We start from the raw sequence: 21,106 nt of genomic DNA on the forward strand, positions 1-21,106 counted from the left end.
GAGAACTATCTACTGGGGCTTTGGGGAGAAAAAGGAGGAGGATTGGCAATAGATGTTAGCTCAGAGCCGGTCTTCCTCACACACACAAAAAATATCATAAAGTTATTTCTGTCATTAGCTAGCTATTCGGCAGAGACTATAGAAGTTAAAAATTCAAGAATTTAAATTTGAAAAATATTTGAATCAGAATTAGACTTCTGGTCTTTTATTTCATTGATTTGGAGGAAGCTGAAATAACAGTAATAATAATTGTTAATTCTTTGATCAGATATTTGCATGCTTACCATATGCAAGCATGTTAAATAGGGCAAGGATTTGAAGCCTGCTATGAAGACTAGGGCCGTCTTCCAGGAGCTTAGTCTAGTAGAGGAATAGGATGCATATGCAACTAATCCCATTGTAAAGTAGGATGGTTTAAATGCTAAATTTAAGTAAGAGCAGCAAGCTGTGACAGCAATGGAAAAGGAGAAAATAATTCAGACCAGGGATCAAGGAAGGTTTCACCAGGAGTTGGGATTTCAGCTGGAATTTGATGGACAAAAAGGATTATCATTGGAGTAAGGTAGGAACAGTCGTTCCAGACTCAGGGAATAACACTTTTATCATCAAAAAAGTTTTATTGGGCCCAGTGATCACACTATCAACATGCATTTTATGCAGTCATTTGGTAGTATACACATTAATTAAAGGATCCTTTAAAAAATTTTATTAAAAATCCATTTAACATAGAACTTAAAGTAATTATGCTTTTTGCTTTTATTGCTGTTATATATGTTTTAGATTTCATTTTATTGATAGTCCATTATTAAATATTAGATGTGTTCTGATACCAGACAATTTTTTTTTCTTTTGCTGAGACTATTTATACATCTTGGATCCATTTCCACTTTATCTCTTCATATTTAAATCTAGACTATCCTGTAAACCAATGGTTCTCATTCTTTTCACTGCTGGGGAGATATCAGATGGGTGACTTCTATATGTGACATGGGCTTCTATGACAATACCCTTGTAGGGTATATGTGGGACTTATGTCACTAACCAAGAAACACTGGACATTGAGATTGAGAATTGCTTCCTTAAGCTTCAACTCACATACGTCTTCCTCTACAAAATGTTTCACGATTTTACAACTAGAAACCATCTTTCTCCTGAGCTTCCATTAGCACCTCATCTTCACTTCTCTTCGTGGCCCTTATACTTTATATTTTGTTGTATCTTAGTTAATGTACAAATCTAAGTTTCTTGAAAGCAAGTTCTGTATATGATTTATCTTTGTAACTAACATATCTCTTAACAGAATGCTTTATAATAGGAGATGCTCAGCAAATATTTGAATGAATAAATGCTTTAGGGTCAATCTGAATATGTTTTAAGGGTAATGCCTTCGTTATTGAAAATTTCAATTTAGTTATATTTCACGTATCTCTTTCATAATGGTCAGGTCTTCTGATTGATTTTTAAGAATCTGAATTTTGATAACTTTTCCTTTTTGGTTTTATGGTTGTTGCTATGACTTTTTTTTTTTACAGTGTACTTACATAGAAATTGATCAAGTTCGTGAAACATATGCTGTTGTCCTTAGTCGCCCAGCTTGGTTATGGGGGGCAGAAATGGGAGCCAATGAGCATGGAGTTTGTATTGGGAATGAAGCTGTATGGGGAAGAGAAGAAGTTTGTAATGAAGAGGCACTATTGGGCATGGACCTTGTCAGGTTATTTTTCTGTTATATTTTTGCACTATAGAACTTGTCTAAATTTTAAATTTCGGTGTTATGCTTACATGTTTTATTTTTCTATTTTTTCATCTTTTGGACTTTGATACTTTATAGTTTGTGTAAAAAATGCTTCAGAATACAAGCATGCAATTTCAAGAGTCTCAAATATCATTAATTGGGAGAAAGGAAGGAGTTGCAAATTATTATTTATTGGAAATACCTAACATACTCTATCACACTGTAATTCTCACAATAACCTCTTGGGGTAGATATTTTTATCCTCAATTTACAGATGAGATACCTGAGGTTCAGAGATGAAGTAACTTGCCAATAAATTACCAAGTTGGAATTTGAACATTGATCTGTTTGACTCAAAAAACTTTGTTTTCATGATTCCAAACTGATTTCAGAAGGAATAGTTGAGAAGTTGGATTTCAGTTAAGTTAATTTGAAAGAATTTTTACTTTGGATATAAATACAAAATCTCATGTGCATGAAATTATTTAAGAAAAATAATGGAAATTTATTTTAATCTGAGGACTTTAATGTTTTTATTTTAGGCTTGGCCTTGAAAGAGCTGATACAGCTGAAAAAGCCCTCAATGTCATTGTTGATTTATTAGAAAAATATGGCCAGGGTGGAAATTGTTCAGAGGGTAGGATGGTATTTAGCTATCACAACAGTTTCCTGATAGCTGATAGGAATGAAGCCTGGGTTCTGGAGACTGCAGGGAAGTACTGGGCAGCAGAAAAAGTAAAAGGTATGGACAACTTTTCATGATTTAATTTGTTTTACAATTAATAAAATACCCCCTAAATTGCAGACATTGCATGTAATTGTCTTTCAAGATTTATAATCAGTGCGATGGAGGGTTGAATTGCAGGGAAAATTAAAAAATTTGAAAGAACATACAGTGAAAGCACTATAAAATCTTTCTTGAAAAAAAGAAAAAGGTGGTGTTATCTCTTTTACATATATATGAATGTGAATTTCATATAACCTGTGTGTGTGTATATATATTTACAGCTCTTTTTATACAGTTGCTTTATGGTAGTTTTTCACTTTTTAACAACTCCTTACCATTTCTTCTTCTTTTAACTTTGGGCTGAACTCCAAAATTTTATCATGTGTAGGTATGGCGGTGAGGAAAGAGGCATGGTGTTGGGGACGGGTGTCTGTGGATTAGTAGTTGGAAAGAATATATTGATATAATAGTAAAACATAAAAGTTTGATATAATTCAGTAAAATAACACAATTTGATTGTTTTAGAAGGCTTTGCTTTTTTTTCATAGTTTCGTTGTGATAATATATTCCTCTTATTTTTCAAGTGAGGAAATCCAGAGATGTGAATTGATTACTCAAGGCAGTGAGTGAAAGACTTAGAATTTAAATCTTTCCATCCTGACTCTCTGTTCAGTGTCTTTTACTAGAGTACAGCCTTGTGCTCAAACATGATCACGTAATTCTTATGTACTTAACTCTTATGTACTACCTGGGTCTCCTAGTTTCTCTTACTAGGGAGATAAGATACACATGTGAAAATATTAAATGGTGCACGAGCGATACAGATACATAGATGCTGTGAACATTTAGAGAAAGGAAAAGTCATTGTGAGCTGGAGGAGTTGAGAAAGGCTTCATGAAGGTAGCTTTGAGCTTTGGAGGATTTGGATGTTATTTTTCACAATAGGTCATTGCCAGTTGTTTTGAAGGACGTTCTATTTTATATTTTGCCTGTACGTTTGTTAATATGTAAAATTTAATTTAGACTATTTTTCTTATTCTGATAATTGGCCTGATTGTACATTAAGCACTTTTAATTTTCTTAAGTGTACTATATGCAAAAGAGATATGAATAAATGTATTCTGTTGAAAAAGATAGCCCCACCTAGCCATCCAAAATGAACACCTTCATTGGGTCTAATTATCTAATTGTAGATTAATTTTGCCAACTGATTTCTCTTACTGTTACTAAATGGGCCCAAGAACTCAATAGCTAAAGTAAATAGTAGGGTATTATCTATTAGATGGAAAATTCCTTTTCTCTGTCTTTGATTCCATCATGACTTAAATCTAGTTTTTGTAGTGAGTCATCCCAAGTATGACTTCAATAGAGTAATTTAATTGATTTCTACTTGGCAGACTGTCATTCTAAATCTGTTTTAAAACATTATCAATTTTCATTTATTGTGATCTATTTCATTTATTATGATCTCTTTAGCACAAGCTTTTATTGTTTCTTCTATTTTTTATTTTAGTTGAAAATTTTGCTTATAACTTAGTGCCATGATATTTTTGGAAGCCTTATATTTCTGTTCTAAACTTACTTATGACTATTTTTTAAAAAGTAATTCACACAAAAGATGAATATCTAGAATATATAAAGAACTCTCAAAACTCAACAGTAAAAAAAAAATCTGATTAGAAAAATGGGCAGGGGCTGGCCCCGTGGCTTAGCGGTTAAAGCTCATGCGCTCCGCTACTGGTGGCCCGGGTTCGGATCCCGGGCCCGCACCGATGCACTGCTTGTCCGACCATGCTGAGGCGCCGTGGTTGCACATACAGCAACTAGCAGGATGTGCAACTGTGACATACAACTATCTACTGGGGCTTTGGGGAGAAAAAGGGGAAAAAAAAGAGGATTGGCAATAGATGTTAGCTCAGGGCTGGTCTTCCTCAGCAAAAAGAGGAGGATTGGCATGGATGTTAGCTCAGGGCTGATCTTCCTCACACACAAAAAAAAAAAGAGAGAGAAAAGAAAAATGGGCAAAAGACATGAAGAGATATTTCACCTAAAGTGATATACAGATGTCAAAAAAGCACATGAAATGATGTTCAGCATCATTAGCCATTAGGGAAATGCAAACTAAAACCACAATAGGATATTACTCTATCTTTATCAGAATGGCTAAAATAAAAAATGACACCACCAAATTCTGGTGAGAACCTGGAGACTGGATCACTCTAGTGATCACAGCCACTCTAGATAACAGTTTGGCAGTTTTTTAAAAAAGTAAACATGCAACTTCCCAGCAATTGCAATCTGGTGCATTTATCCCAGAGAAATAAAAACTTACATTCACACAAAAACCTATACATGAATATTTATAGCAGCTTTTTCCATGATAGACAAAAACTGGAAACAACTCAGGTGTCCTTTAACTTGTGAATGGTTAAACAAACTGTAGTACATCCATATCATGGAATACTTCTCAGCAATAAAAAGGAATGAACTGTTGATACATACAATAATCTGGATGAATCTTTAGAAAATTATACTGAGTAAAAAAAGCCAAAAGGTTATATACTGTATGATTCCGTTTATATCACATTCTTGAAATGACAATTATGGAAATGGATAACATACTACTGGTTGCCTCGGGTTAATGAGGGGATGGAGGTGGAGATAAGTGGGTGTGGCTATAAAAGGGTAACATGAGTGATCCTTGTGGTGATGGAAATATTCTATATCTTGCCTGTATCCATACCAATGTTTTGGTTGTGGTATTATACAAGATGTTACCATTGGGGGAAACTGAGTACAGCGTACATAGGATCTCTCTGTTACTTCTTACAACTGCATGTAAATCTAAAATTATCTCAAAATAAAAAGTTTAATTTGAAAAAGTAATTCATTTAGCTTTTTGAGTATGTAGTAGATTTACATGGTACAAAATTTTGAAGTCTATAGTTATATTTAAATAGTGATTAAGAATCATAATGTATAGATCGATACATTATGTTAAATATGACTTCTTCTCCCTTCCCTTCTTCTTCTTTGAAAATAGAGGGAGTTCGTAATATTTCTAATCAGCTTTCTATAACAACCAAGATTGATCGGGAACACCCAGACATGAGGAACTATGCTAAGCAGAAACATTGGTGGGATGGTAAAAAGGAGTTTGATTTTGCTGCGACATACTCTTATCTTGACACAGACACTATGATGATTTCACCAGGCAGATATTGTGAAGGCTACAAGCTTCTGAATAAACACAAAGGTAATTTGTCATTTAAATAATATCAGAATGAAAAATTATATTTTGTGTAGATATATGTAGGTATGATAAAAATCTGTTTTTTGAGGAATTATTCTTAGTAAAGATATAATTTTATTAAAACAGAAAACATTGTGATATTGTAAGCTGTTTTTTGAGATGAGTGACGTGCTGTATAATTGTGAGAGGATAATGATTCTTTCTAAAGGACAACTTCAGATTCACAATCCTCAGACCCTTTTTTCAGTTCTTGCTAATATTCTTAAAACCAAATTGGGATTACTTTTCTTCTCAGAGTTCATTAGAACGTGGAGATATGCTTCTTTGACTACTGCTGCTGCTTCTTTCATTTATCTTTTTATAGTACTCTCATTGGTTATTTTCTTATTACCAAAGTTGTATCTGGAACTAGTTGAGAAGACAAACTGAGCAGATAAAGAATTCCCTGTTTCCACTTCAAAACTCTAGAAATGTTGACTAAAATATTTAAACATTAAAGACATATATAGCTAGGTTCAAACACAAGAAGAGAAAATCACCAGGTACCCAAAATGAAGAGAGGACCCATAAGTATTAGCAAAATTTGAGGTATCTCCTCTGCATGCAGTCTTCCTCCTCTCTGTGTCAGAGCGGGGATTCTGGACTAGATATAAGCCATAGAGGCTAGTTTTAACATCCATGAGAATGTTAAGTGTCTAGGTTGAAAGACCCATTTGGGGAGCAGGAACTGGACTCCTTACCTGGATTACAAGTCCGAAAAATGCTACTCTGCTCCCTGCCCTGAATCCTAGCCTGGAATTGAGCTGTCTGCTTCCCAGGCTATGGCTCAGTATGGTCTCTTGTGAGAGATTGAAGTCTGAGCTACCTGTATTTTGTAGGCTCAGCTGAGGCTACCTGTGCTGTGCTGAAAAACACACACTGGTTTGGAACCAGTAAATCACACAGGATCCCAGCATACCTGTATCTCTATACCCACTATGTGAATATTTGATATGAAATATTCAGATTTTAATCAAATTTCCCATTCAAATGGGAAATCTGCTATAATGAATCTACATGTAACTGCCATGGAAAACATTTAAGTTACATGGACATTCAGATTAAAGGATGTAGTTTCTACATTTACTATGGATGTTTTCTACTGTTATGTTCTCAAGTTCACTGATCTCTTCTGCATTATCTAATCTGATGTTAATCTCATCTAGTGATATTTTCATTTTAGATATTGTACTTTTCATCTCTACATGTTCCATTTGGTTCTTTTTGTATATTTCCTATTTCTCTATTCATTACCTTCATGTTTTTTTTTAAAATCTTTGAGCATATTCAGCATATTTATAACAGCTGTTTTAGCATCATTGTCTGCAAACTCCATTATCTCTGTAATTTCTGGATCTATTTCTGCTGATTTAATTTCCTTCTGGTTTTAGGTCACATTTTCCTGCTTGTTCACATGTCTAGTAATTTTTGATGGTTGGCGGACATTGTGGATTTTATTTATTGAGTGCTGGATTTTGTTTTATTCCTTTAAAGAGTGTTGGACTTTGTTTTATCTTTAGTTAAGTTACTTATGGGACACTTTCATCTCTTTTAGGCCTGTTTTTAAGCTTTTCTAGAGTATCTCTAGAGTAGCTTTTATTCTAGGGCTAGTTTAGTCCCCCTACTGACAGACGTGATCCTTCTGGGATCTCCACTGAATACGCTGTGTGTTAAATGAGATCTCCTTACTCCAGCTGGTGGGAACTCAAAAGATTCCTGGCCCAGTGTTAGCTTTATGAAATTTTTTTAACTCATAGTTCCTGGTAATTGCTCTTTCCTCAAAATTTGTTCTTTGTTTGGCCTTGTAGAGTTTCATCCTGTGTATATGCAAACTGGTATTCAGCCAAAGGTTCAAGGGAACCACTATACAGACTTCTAGAACTTTTTCTTTAGGTAGCTCCTTCCCCTTTGGTGCACTGCTCTGCAAATTCTAGCCACGCTGGCCTCCTTGAACTTCAATATGTTTCCTCAACTTAGAGTGATCTTTGGGCTATATCTGGGTTCCCCGTCCCTGCACTGTGGTCTGGAAATTCCCTCCAATAACGCTGAGCACCTGGAGCTAACATGATGGTAGGCCTTACCTTGTTTGATTCCTTTCTCTCAGGGATTATAATCCTACTCTACCTGTTGACTAATATACAAAAACAGTTTTATATATTTTGTCCAGTTTTTTATTTGTTTACAGTAGGAAGGTTATTCTGGGCCCTGTTGTTCCTTGATGTTTGGAAGCAGAAGTCCTATTTACATTATAGTAAGTGTTTTTTTGTAGTATAGAGGAGAAATAAAATTCTTACCCAATAACATACATTATTATTATGAACTGCACATAAGCACCACTACTATAATTTCACTGAGACTTAAATAAATAGGTATTAGTGTTTTACATGTTTTCTATTATGCAGAAGTTCTTGGTAGATTATTTTATAGGTTTTAAAAGTGTTATAGTTGGGCCGGCCCTGTGGCTTAGTGGTTAAGTGCACGTGCTCCGCTGCTGGTGGCCCGGGTTTGGATCCCGGGCGTGCACCGACGTGCCGTTTCTCTGGCCATGCTGAGGCCGCATCCCACATACAGCAACTAGAAGGATGTGCAACTATGATGTACAGCTATCTACTGGGGCTTTGGGGGAAAAAAATAAATAAATAAAACTAAAAAAAAACATAAAAAAAATAAAAGTGTTATAGTAATATTTTGAGAAATTGACTGAGTTTTTAACTATGGGCTAGGAATACATTATTTTTCCCACTTAAAATAATGGACTGTAGGTTCCTGCTTTTCAGTGTCTTCCTGAACAGTTTAGATTCGGGTAAAGAGGATGTACGTATTTTAGCAACCACTCCTATGGAGGCCTCCATTACCCATGGCCTGCAAGGACTCTCTTAGAAGATAATTCCCTTTAATGATGGTTTCACAGGAAAAAATTATAAACACATGAGAAAATTCAGTACTGAGAGAAACAATTCATAGACCCAATAAATATAGGAAATTCACATCCACGGGACAATTAGAGCTAAGTGAAAGAGCTTTAAAACAGTACAATTAAAATTTTCAAAGTTATTTGATAATATTAAGGAATTATTTTTTAAAAATTCAAGGGCTGGCCTGGTGGTCTAGTGGTTAAGTTTGGCATGGTCTGCTTCAGTGGCCTGGGTTTGGTTCCCAGGTGCAGACCTACACTACTTGTTGGTGGCCATGCTGTGGGGGCAACCCACATACAAAATAGAGGAAGATGGGCACAGATGTTAGCTCAGGGCAAATCTTCCTCAAGCGAAAATAGGAAGATTGGCAACAGGTGTTAGCTCAGAGTGAATCTTCCTCAGCAAAAAAAAAAAAAAAAAAAAAAAAAAAATTCAGATGTGATCATTGTATTTTGGTTATGTTTATAGAAAGTTTCTCTTTTATAGCTACATACTGACATATAGATAAAATGATGTGACTGGGATTTGCTGCAAAGTAATTTGGTGAGAGACTTGATAACTGTTGAGGCAATGATGAATATATGAGGGTTCATTGTACAATTTTTCTAAATTTTTATATATTTGAAATTTTCTATAATAAAAAGTTAAAAATAAAATAAAGGAAGGAATGAAATTCACAGAGTAGGAGATTATGAAAAAATATGAATTTGAAAATTCTAAAATGCACAGAAATTCTAAAAATGAAAAATACAGTCACCGAAACAAAAGTAAGAAATGTTTAAAGTCAACCATTTGGAAAATGCAGATAGGCAAAAATGAAAAAAATTCACTCATAACAAGCACTCAGGACTCACTCAACATTTAAATTTTTTTAATTGCAAAAGTGAAATGTGTCATTGTTAGCACATCTTTTTTGTAGCCATTTTTTTTATTGTGGTAAAATTGGTATACAACATTACATATATTTCAGTTGTACAACATTATAATTTGGTATTTGTATACATCTTGTAGCCATTTTTCTATGTATACATACACAGCTTATTTTTTTTTAAATAAAAATAGATCAATACTGTATATACTCTTTTAATTCACTTTTTACTTGATGATATTTTGGGAACTTTATTCTATATCTTTTATTATTATTCAGTTTGAAATATTTTAGAATTTTCCTTATGATTTCTTTTCTGACCCATGGATTATTTAGAAGTGTTATTAATTTCCAAATATCTGGGGGTTTCCTAGACATCTTATTGTTATTGATTTCTAATTTAATTCCATTGAACTCAGAGAACATACTCTGTTTGATTTTAGTCCTTTAAAATTTATTGAGTCTTGTTTTATGGCCTAGCATATGGTCTATCTTGGTGTACAAAATATACATTTTGTAGTTGTTAGATATAGTGTTTTAGAAGTAACAGTTAGGTCAATTAGGTTAAGATGGTTATTGTGATCATCTATGTCTGTACTGATTTTTATTTCTTATTGTATATATTACTGAGAGAGGAGTGTGAAAATCTCCAATCATGTTTATGGAATTGTCTGTTTCTCCCTTTAATTCTGTCAGTTTTTGCTTCATGTATTTTGAAGCTCTGTTATCAGGTGCATGCACATTTATAATTATTATATCTTTCTGGTTAATTGGCCCTTTTCCTTTTATGAAACATTATTTCTCACTGGTAATATTCTTTGTCACGAAGTAAATTTTAGCCCAGCCTTCTTCTGCTTACTGTTTATATGATATATATTTACCTATCCACTTGCTTTCAAACTATCTTTGTCTTTACATTTAAATTACATTTCTTGTAAAAAGCATATGGTTGGGTCTTTTTTTTTTTTAACCATTCTGCTAAGTTCTGCCTTTTAATTAGAATGTATAGTTCATTAAATTTAATGTAGGCTAGTTCTGGTTCCAGATAAGATGGTGTAATTACACTCCATTCTGTCTCTCTCTCTGAATGTAACCAAAAACCTGGAATACTGCATGGAGTAGCTATCTGAGGACTCTTAAAAGTAAAAAGGAGCAGGAAATAGGAGAAAGAAATCAGAACTCAAAGTAGGAATAATCCAGAGTGAGTTTCATGGTTTTTTTCTTTCCGTATCACTCAACCTGGTTCAAACAGAATGAATCTTAGGACTGTGCACTGGGTAAAGTCAGAAAATGGACCCAAAGCTTCATAACATAATGTTACAATCCAAATGATACCATCCAAAATTACTCAGTATATGAAGAACCAGGAAAATTTCAACAACTTGGACAGGAAAAGACAGTCAACAGATATGAACTGCAAGATGATCTAGATGTTGAGATTATCAGAAAAAGACTTTAAAGCAGCTATTTTAAGGGTGACCACTCTTTATATGAATGGAAAGGTGAAACATCTCTGCAGAGAAATAGGAGCCATAAAAAAGAACTGAATGCAAATTTTATAATTGAAAAACACAATAAGCAAAGTAAAAAATTTACTTGATGGGCCCAATAGCAGAGTGGAGATGACAGAAGAAAGAGTCAGTGAACTTGAAGATAGATCAGTAGAAATTATCTAATTGGAACAAAGAGAGAAGAAAGATTGAAACAAAAAGAAGAGAGCGTCAGAGACTGTGGGACAATACCCAAATATCTAAAAGTGATATCCTTAGAGTCTCAGAAGGAGAGAAGAGTGTGATGAAGAAACATTTTTTGAATGGCTGAAATCTTCTCAAAATGGCAAAAGACTTAAATTTACAGATTAAGGAAAGTTAGTGAACTCCAAGCAAGATATACTCAAAGAAATCCTTGGCTAAATACACAAACTGCTGAAGAACAAAGACAAAGAAAAAAGTTTTGAAAGCACCTAAAGAAAAACAAATATTACGCACAGGTAAAAAACAATTTCTGAGAGTTTTTCTCTATAAATTATGGATGCCTAAAGGCAGTGCAACAACATTTTTAAAGTTCTAAAAGAAAAGATCTATTAACCCAGAATTCTATATCCAGTCAAAATATTCTTCAGTAATGAAGGGGACATTATTAAAACATCCTGACATGTAAGAAAACTAAGAGACTTTGTTGCCAGTAGCTCAGCTCTAAAAGAAATGCATGCTAAAGGAAGTTTTTTAGATAGAAGGGAAATGATACCACAGGGAAACACGGAACTTCAGGAATGAAGTAAGTGCCACATAAATGGTAAATATCTGGGTAAATATGATACTGTGTTTCTCCTCTTAGGATCTTAAAAATATGTCTGAGAGTTGTAAGCCAAAATTACATTTCCTATAATGCACCTGATAACCACAGTATAAGTCAGGCAGAACATAGGGACCTATATGGTGGCAAGATTTCTACATTCTACTTGAAGCTGTAAAATATTAATTCTAGTAAACAGAAAAGTTAATGTATATTGTAATCCTAGAGCAGCTATTAAAAAAGCTACATGATAAGATATAGTAAAAAACCCAACAGATAAATTAAAATAGAATACTACAAAAATATTCAAAAAAAAGGCAGGAAAGATGAAATGGAGGAGCAAAGAACAAAGATCAAGTAGAAAACAATATAATGTAGACTTAAATTCTGATATATCTATAATTACATTAAGTGTAAATGGTCTAAACACACCAATTAAAAGACAGAGTGTGTCAGATTGAATTAAAAAAAAACCCCAAGACTCTGCTATATGCTGTATATGAGTAACTCATTTTAAATAGGTGAAATGTAAAAGAATGGAAGAAGATATACCATGTAAGCACTGATCCAAAGACAACTGGATTGGCTATATAAATGTTGGATGAAGTAGACTTTAGAGCAAGGTGGATTATCAGGGAGAAAGAGAGACATAACATGATCAAAAAAGGGTCATTTTAGGAGGAGACTTAACAATCCTAAATGTATATGCACCTAACAACAAAGCTTCAGAATACATGAAGCAAGAACTGATAGAACTGAAAGGAGAAATAGACAATTCCAAATAATAGTTGGAGACTTCAATACTTCTCTCTCACTCGTCAGAAGAACCAGTAGACAGAAAATCAGTGAAGATATAAAAGAACTGAACAGTACCATCAACCACTGGATCTAATTGATATTTACAGAATACTCCACCCAACAACAGTGGAATACACATTCTTTTCAAGTGCACATGGAACATACACTAAGGTAGACCATATCCTGGGTCATAAAACAAATCTTACCAAATTTAAAGGAGACATAACAAAGTATGGTCTCTGGCAATTATGAAATTAAATTTGAAATCAATTACAGAAGGATATCTGGAAAATCCCCAACTACTTGGGACTTGTACAACACACTTTGAATCTATGGGTCAAAAAAGAAGTCCCAAGCGTAATTAGAAAATATTTTGAATGGAATGAAAATGAAAATCAATATAACAAAATTTATGGGATGCTGCAAAAGTAGTGCTTACAGGAAAATCTATAGCATTAAATGCTTATATTAGACAATGAGAAAGGTCTCAAATTAATAATATAAACTTTCACCTTATGAAACTAAAATAAAGCAAATTAAATCCCAAGCAAGGAAAAGGAAGGAAATAATAAAGATAAGAGCATAAATCAATAAAATTGAAAACAATAAAATAGAGAAAATTGATCAAACTATAAGCTGGTTTTTTGAAAAGATAAATAAAATTGATAAATGCTATACAGATTGACAGAAAAAAAAAAAAGAAGAAGACACAAGTTATGTGTCAGGGAAAGAGTTACCATTATAGACCCCACAGACATTAGGAGGATAATAGGGGAATACTACAAACAGCTCTATGTGTATTCAATAAGTTAGAAGAAATGAACCAATTCCTTGCAAGCCACAAACCACCAAAACTCACCTAAGAAGAAATAACTCTTAACAGACAATTTAATTGGTTGTACTCAACCTGCAAACTCTGTCCCCTGGTCAGCAACTCAAATTTCAGTTCAGTTCTTTTATCTTTAGCTGAGCTGCTTGCAGCCTGCCCCACACATGCTGATTCATGAATCAGAAGGAGATTTGGGCAGATTTTTTTTTTACACGGAATTTGAGGGTTCCTCTCTAACTGTCTCCTTTAGGGGATTCCCCCTTCACTTCCTAGTGCTTGTGGTTGACTTCTCGTACTTCAGACCAGAAAGACCAAGGTTTTCTGTAGTTACCTGCATAGTATTGCACAGCATTGACTGTGGCCTTCCCTCACGGTAAAGCTGTAACAAAAATGAGAAACTTACCCTGTGCTTCATACCATCTTCCAAGTGTCACCTCCCCTTCAGAATTTTCCTGCTTTTGTTCACTGTAAAGAGCCTTTGGGTAGTTAACTGTTTTCTATATTTTATCCTGAGTTTACAGTTATCTGAGAGAGGGTTGGTCTGATAGGAGCTTACTCAGTCAAACTGAAAGCAGAACCCCTTCCCAGGTCATTTAATATTGTGACATTATTTTCTTATCAAAATAAATATAGTCACGTGATTCAAAATTCAGAGGTACACAACAGTATACAATGAAGTCTCTCCTTCCTGCCCTGTACCAAGATATTCAGTTCTTTTTCCCACAGGCAATCCCGTATGTATTCTCCCAGAGATGATGTATGCTAAATGAAACAAATATGTATATGTACAGTTGTCCCTCGGTATCTGTGGGAGATTGGTTCCAGGACCCCCTGCAGATACCAAAATCCATGGATGCTCAAGTCCCTTTTATAAAATGGCATAGTTTTTTCATATAACCTACTCCTATCCTCCCATATACTTTAAATTGTCTGTAGATTACTTATAATACTCAATACAATGTAAATGCTAAGTAAATAGTTGCTGTACTATATTATCAGGGAATAGTGACAAGAAAAAAAAGTCTATACATGTTCAGCACAGATGCAGCCATCATAGGCCTTTTGATCCACAGTTGGTTGAATCCATGGATAGAGAACCCATGGATATGGAGAGCCGAGGGTACTCTTTTCTTTCTTTTTTATAGAAATGATAGCATGCCATACACACTTTTTTGCACATAACTTTTCAATAGTTAGCAATATATAATGTAGATCATTCTATTTTAATACATACAGAACTTTCTCATTTTTTTAACAGAAGCATAGTATTCTATTATTTTGATATCTTATTTATTTCTATATGGTTTATTTTAATCATTTTATAGGAAAGATTGATCGAATGAATCATACTTTAACAAATTCCCTGTTATTTAGGTTGTTTTTAGTTTTTTATTACTGAAAATTATATAACATGCTTATAGCTTATTTATATTCACATCCATGAGTATTTTCCTAGAATAAGTTCCTAGAAGTAGAATGTGGGGTCAAAGCATATGTGTGTTTTAAAAGGCTTTTGAAACACATTGCCAAGGTGACCACCAGAAATGTTGCATCAATTTAAATTTCCACCAGCAATATTTGAGTTCCCATTTTCTAATATATTTATCAATATAGGATATTATTTTTGTTCAACATTGATAAATTTTGTAGGCAAAATGGTATACTATCATTTTGAAATATATTTCTCTTGTTAGTAAGATTAGACATTCTTATGGTTATTGAAAATTTGTAATTTTTAAATAAATTACCTGTTTATTAATATATCTTTTTCCTACTTTTATATGAGGTTACTACTAACTCTTAAAAAATAACTTCTAATGTACCTTTGTTCCTTTGCTTCCAACTAATTCCATAAAAATAACTTTTATTTAGAAGATTACTGGGTGGCAGATAACTGTTAAAGGGGCCTTCCACTAATAAAAATATGTGAATGATATATCCTCCTTCACTTGAAGGATACAATGGTTCTATAAATCAATCAGAAAGCAACTACTCAGAGACAGATCAGTCAATGATTGATATTTTCTTCCCAGATATTCATTAAACAAATTAATTATATGTTAGTTATTTGGTATGGCAGAAAAAAGTTTGTGACAGAATGTTTTTAGAATGCCTTGACATCATTGTTTTCAAAGATTTTATTTATTTATTTTTTTCCCCCAAAGTCCCAGTAGATTGTTGTATGTCATAGCTGCACATCCTTCCAGTTGCTGTATGTGGGATGCGGCCCCAGCATGGCCAGAGAAGCGGTGCGTCGGTGCATGCCCGGGATCCGAACCCAGGCCACCAGCAGCCGAGTGTGTGCACTTAACCGCCAAGCCATGGGGCCGGCCCGACATCATTGTTTTCAAAGTATTGAATATCTTAATTATGTTTTAATTTCCACAAGAATGTCTTATCATTTGAAAAGTTTTCTATAAAGTTTCTTGAATTTAGTTTATCATTTTATAAAGAAGTTATTTAAACTTTTTTTTATGTGGACAGGTATGTAGAAAATGCTAAAATATGTTATTCTAAGGATTTCAATGTTAGACTTATTATTGTAACAGTAGAGATAGGAGTAGCAGTTGCAGAAACACTTACTCCTATTTATTAAAAGTGTATCAAGGGCTAGACAGTGTGGCAAGTGATTATATTATCTTATTTAAGTGACCACGTGAAGTAGGTAGTATCTTCATTTCACAAGTGAGGAAATTGTGTCTGTGCTCTTCATTTATCTCTTCTATGAAACTGAAAAAAATAGACTTTCTTGTCCTTATATTTGTCTCAGCACCTAGTTCACCGTCTTGCACTAGTATGTTATGTGTGCTTAATAAGTGTTTTTGATTAAATTAACAAAAGGATTGTTAGTTGAATTGAATTAAATTGTAATTTACAGATAGAATAACAAAGATCACTGTTTTGTACTTTTTTCGATAAACGTAAAGACTCAGTCAGGAAATTAGCAGGTGTTCTTAAGAAATGAAGAACAGCAGCACATAATTAAGGTGGAGATGAAAATGTCAAGAATCCTAAGGTTTAGGGTAATTGGACAAAAGGAAGAAAAATAGATAGAAATAATTATAAATTAACTATCCACTGCATCATAATAATGAATTCTGTTATATTTAACTATAAAATAACTGAATCATAGATTTGAAATGCATACATGATTATAGTCATAGATGCATCTGACGTGAAACTTATTTTTTTCCCCAAGTGTGAAGTACAGTTCATCCAGCTTTCTGTGCTTTGCTGAAAGAATAGATGTCTTTCCAATACTTGCATAGAAAATTGTCTACTAGTATATTATGGTTAATTTTTCCTATGATTTTTCTAGATGGAAGAGCCTACCTTTCTTCTTTCCAACTATCCCTACCTGATAGCTGTTAACTGTGCTGTGTGTATATCCAAATTGTATCTGTATTCACTCATGTATTTTAAATAACTAGTTGAAATTGCAGTGAAATTGCACCCTGTGTTTTGCATTCATTTTAGTGAACCCTGCCACTGCAGTCTCAGTACTTATTCAATGCTTGCTAGTGGATTACTTATAGCTGTCCTACTCAAGTGATCATGTAAATCCTCCTTTCATTTTGAGAATTGTAGGTTTTGAATACAGAAAACATTTTCATAATACCTGTATTATTGCAGTGTTATGGTTCTGACACTGTTTTCATTAAAACTTGCCATTTATAGGAATTTAGATTTGAATCATTTCAAAATCTCACTAGGTGCAGAAGCTATGTGTCTGAGAGATAGGTGTGGACGGTAGGCTTTTGCTTTATTTAGTTTTAATATTAAGGGCTGTTTTCAGGTACGCCCTTTTTTTTCTTCTTGCATTTTTTCAAAATTAAAAGAAGATACTGCTTCTGTAACAAGTTAACTATAAATTATTTTTCTTGAATTTGAAGTCATAGCTATATTATGGAGAAACTAAAAATTTGCTATTAACATAAAACATTTGGTAGCTTGCATGATTAGCTGAGGGTAGAACATTAAATTATTTTATATGGAAGTCAATTTTATTTTAATTTGAAATGTCACAAAACACAATTTGGGTATAGACTTGTAAGCTTTCTTCTTTTAATTAATCCCATATATTATGGGAATGGGGGGAAAATTCTTGCTTTTCATGCTTTCTTTCATCTTTGTGAGTTATTTCATTTTTTATTCCTTTACTGTCATTGTAATAGGGTTTTGGGAGAGAGGAAACAAATACCTGTGGTCAACCAGCTATGTTAAATGAAAGTTATTTGTTTCTTTAGAACTAATTTTAATGCAGTAATAAATATTTCCATATAAAGTATCTGAAAATACCTGATGGCAGGAACTATATGTTTTGTTTTGTTTTCTTTTAACTGTACTTGTTACAATATGGGTCTACCACATTCATTACTGTTATTAAGAAATTGATACTACGTGAGGATAAAAAGAGATTGATGTATTTCGTAAATGGGAATCATAATAGTGGAGTGGTTAAAAGCACAGAGTGGGATTTCTGCTTCTGGTTATGAGGGAGTAGCTAGTATTAGACTAACCTTTCCCAAGAATAACTATGAAAACTGGAGGAATAAAACCCACTGTTTGAAGGCATGGGTGAACACCCAAAACAGTTAGGACGTGAGGGACCTAGATCCAGGAGATTGATAAAAGACTGTCTACACTTTGAGAAGAGCATGACTGTCTGTGTCACAATTTCTCCTTAAAGAAATTGTTGACTTCTAAGCAGCACATATGTAGGTTCAGACGCTGAGAAATCAAGCAGAAAGTGGCTGCTAAGAGCCTAAAAAGCTAAGTAGAGATTTTGGCAGTTTCACAAGGTCTTAGGGACAAAAGTAGATTTGATGGCCAACCAAGAAGAAGGGGCCTGGGAAATACCCTAGGCTTTCAGTGAGACTCCAGGAAGTCTACACTTCAGGAATAAGAACAAACAGGAAATAGACTAGTCTCAACTGGATCAATAGGTAATCTACCTCTATTCTATCTGTTTGCCAGTAGAAAATTAAGTCCTCTGTGGAGGAAAATATCATGCAGAGCCTCTATAAATTTTCATCTACAGTGTCTAACATTCAATAAAAAATGATCAGACATGCCAAGAAATGGGACCAAATGACTGAAAATCAAGAGAAAATAGACAGTAGAAACTGACCCACCAGTTATCCACACATTAGCTTGGTCAGACACAGACTTTCAAATTAGTATGTTTTATATGTTTAAGAAAATTAGATGAAAAGATGGAGAATTTCATCAGAAAACTGGAATCTATAAAATAGAACCAAATGGAAATAATAGAACTGTAAAATTAGAATAACTGAAATTAAGAATTTAATGTATTGGCTTAACAACAGATTAGACATAGCAGAAGAAAGAATTTAGTGAACTGGAAGATCAGTAGAAAATATACTGATTGAAACAGAGAGATAAATATAAAAAAAATGTGGAAAATATAGACAAGAATGTGAGAGGCATATGGGACTTGGTGAAAAGGTTTCACATACATGTAGTCCCAGCAGGAAAGGAGAGAGAATACGGAGGAGCAAAAGCAACATTTGAAGAGATACTGGCCAAGAATTTTCCCTAAATAATCAAAGTCATCCAGCCACAACTTCAAGAGCCTCTACAAATTCCAAGAAGGATAAATAAAAAGAAACCACGCCTGGACACATCCTAGTGTGATTACTGAAGGAGGAAAAAAAAACAGCGAGAAAATCTTAAAATCAGCCAGAGAAAAAATATATATTATCCTCAAAAGAGAAAATATAAGACTGACAGTAAACTTTTCAACAGAAGAGAGAGAATACAGAAGACTGTAAAATGACACCTTTAAAGTGATGGAGAAAAATAACAACTACAAATTTAGAATTCTATACCCAGTGAAAATATCCTCCCAAAATGAAGTTGAAATAAAACTGAGAGAATTCGTCACTAGCCAGTTGGCACTAAAAGAAATACTAGGGGACATTCTTCAGGCAGGAAAAATGATCCCAGATAGAAGCAAGGTAGCAGGAGTGAATGAAGAGCAACAGAAACAGTAAATACATAGGTAAAACTAAATGAATATTGACTGTTTAAAATAATAATAATTTTATGACCACTCGCCGTAACTGCAGTGCTCAAAATCTGTTGTGCATGGATTTCATGTCGTACCAAGACTGCACTTCCCACAGGCTGCTCCTAGCCAGTGACTGAAAGTGGCAGGGAGACTGAAATTTAAGGCAAGCCCATTCCTGGGATGCGTGGGACTCCTGTGATGGCTGATTTGGAGTCGAGGAGTCCCTAAGGGCTTTGCCAAGCTTTCCTTAGACGGCGTGGCAGTCTATGACATTTCCACCCAACCTTTCTTCCCTTTCTGCCAAACGCAGGTTCAGACTTCTGTCACAGTCTGGCTCCCTCCCCATTTTCTCTCACAAGCATTTTCCTTAATAAAATCCTTGTACATTTAATCCCATGTTGTGGCATCTACTTCTCAGAAGACCCAGATGAACACAGTAGAATTAAATGTATGGAGATAGCACAAAAGATAGGAGGCAGTAATCAGAGTTAAAGTGTTGTAAGTTCCTCACGTTAACTGATAAGTAGTAAAGAACAAATATATGGCAGACTGTACAGATCAAGAGAAACTAATGAAATAATAAAAGAATGTGTAAATAATAAGCTAATGGGAGAAATAGGATAATAAATACTTGAACAATTCAAAAGAGGGCAAGAAAGGAGAAAGAGGGAAAAAGGATAGCTGGAATAAATAGAAAACTAATAATAAAATGGTTGGTTTTGTCCCATGTAGAATTTTTCTTATATGCTTTCTAGAATTGATATGGTGCTTTTAGAAAGGTCATTTTCACTGTAACAGAAATGATTAATTACATCTTACATTATAGTTTTATTTTGTAAACTGAAATTATAATTCTTTTGAAATTTTTCTAAAATAAAGTATGAATTAGGATTCCAGCTTTTTTTCCCACCCCTCAAATGATTAGTCAGTGGTTCTAGAACCACATTAATTATCTTTTCTCTACTCATTTGAAATGCCAACCAACTTTATCAAATATTAAATTCCTAAGTAAACCCAAGTGTAAATTAGATTACTGTATTTGTCCAGTTTTGTTTAGAACAATGTAAGTGTACATAGTAAGTGCTCGATACTTGTTTTATGAGCCAAAGAACAATCTGAGTGAATTTACAATACTGTTTTTTTTTAATGTGTTAGGACAAGTACCTCATCATTACTCTGCTTTTTCAGAAATTTCCTGGCAATCTTTGAATGTTCATTTTTCCAAATGAATTTTACAATAATTTTTGAGCTTCTCCCAAAAAAATCTTTTTGAGGTTTGACTGGAATTGAATTAAAACTATAGATTATTTTAGGGGGAGAATGGACATCTAATAAGATTGTCTTCCTATTCAAGAACAAGATATGGTTGTCCATTTATTGAAATTTTCTTTTGTGTTCCTAAGTAGACTTTTATAGTTTTATTTATCTAGGTTTTCCATATTGGCTTTTTTTTTTTGTCAAAGAAATCTTTTGTGAGCACTTGCTCTGTATTAGGCATGGGGCCACATAGCAGCAGGCATGATTGACATGGTCTGTGACCTTCTGGAACATAGTGAATAGCGGAGGGGAGGACACACGCAAGTAACAAATATATTGTTCACTATTTGATTGTT

The 21,106-nt window shown here is 33.8% G+C and overlaps 1 protein-coding gene across 1 annotated transcript in view; it reads left to right on the forward strand.

The window, feature by feature from the left end:
• Positions 1 to 21,106, forward strand: part of SCRN3 (secernin 3) — a 33,457-nt gene that overhangs the window by 2,437 nt on the left and 9,914 nt on the right. The window contains exons 3-5 of the mRNA XM_087435405.1: positions 1,533 to 1,714; positions 2,278 to 2,477; positions 5,506 to 5,718. Of these exons, the coding sequence (XP_087291531.1) occupies positions 1,533 to 1,714; positions 2,278 to 2,477; positions 5,506 to 5,718 (595 nt within the window). The remainder of the gene's footprint in view (positions 1 to 1,532; positions 1,715 to 2,277; positions 2,478 to 5,505; positions 5,719 to 21,106) is intronic.

Source organism: Ceratotherium simum, chromosome 9 (genome assembly GCF_057802395.1).
Source record: "Ceratotherium simum simum isolate JZ-2026a chromosome 9, ASM5780239v1, whole genome shotgun sequence".
NCBI lineage: Eukaryota > Metazoa > Chordata > Mammalia > Perissodactyla > Rhinocerotidae > Ceratotherium > Ceratotherium simum.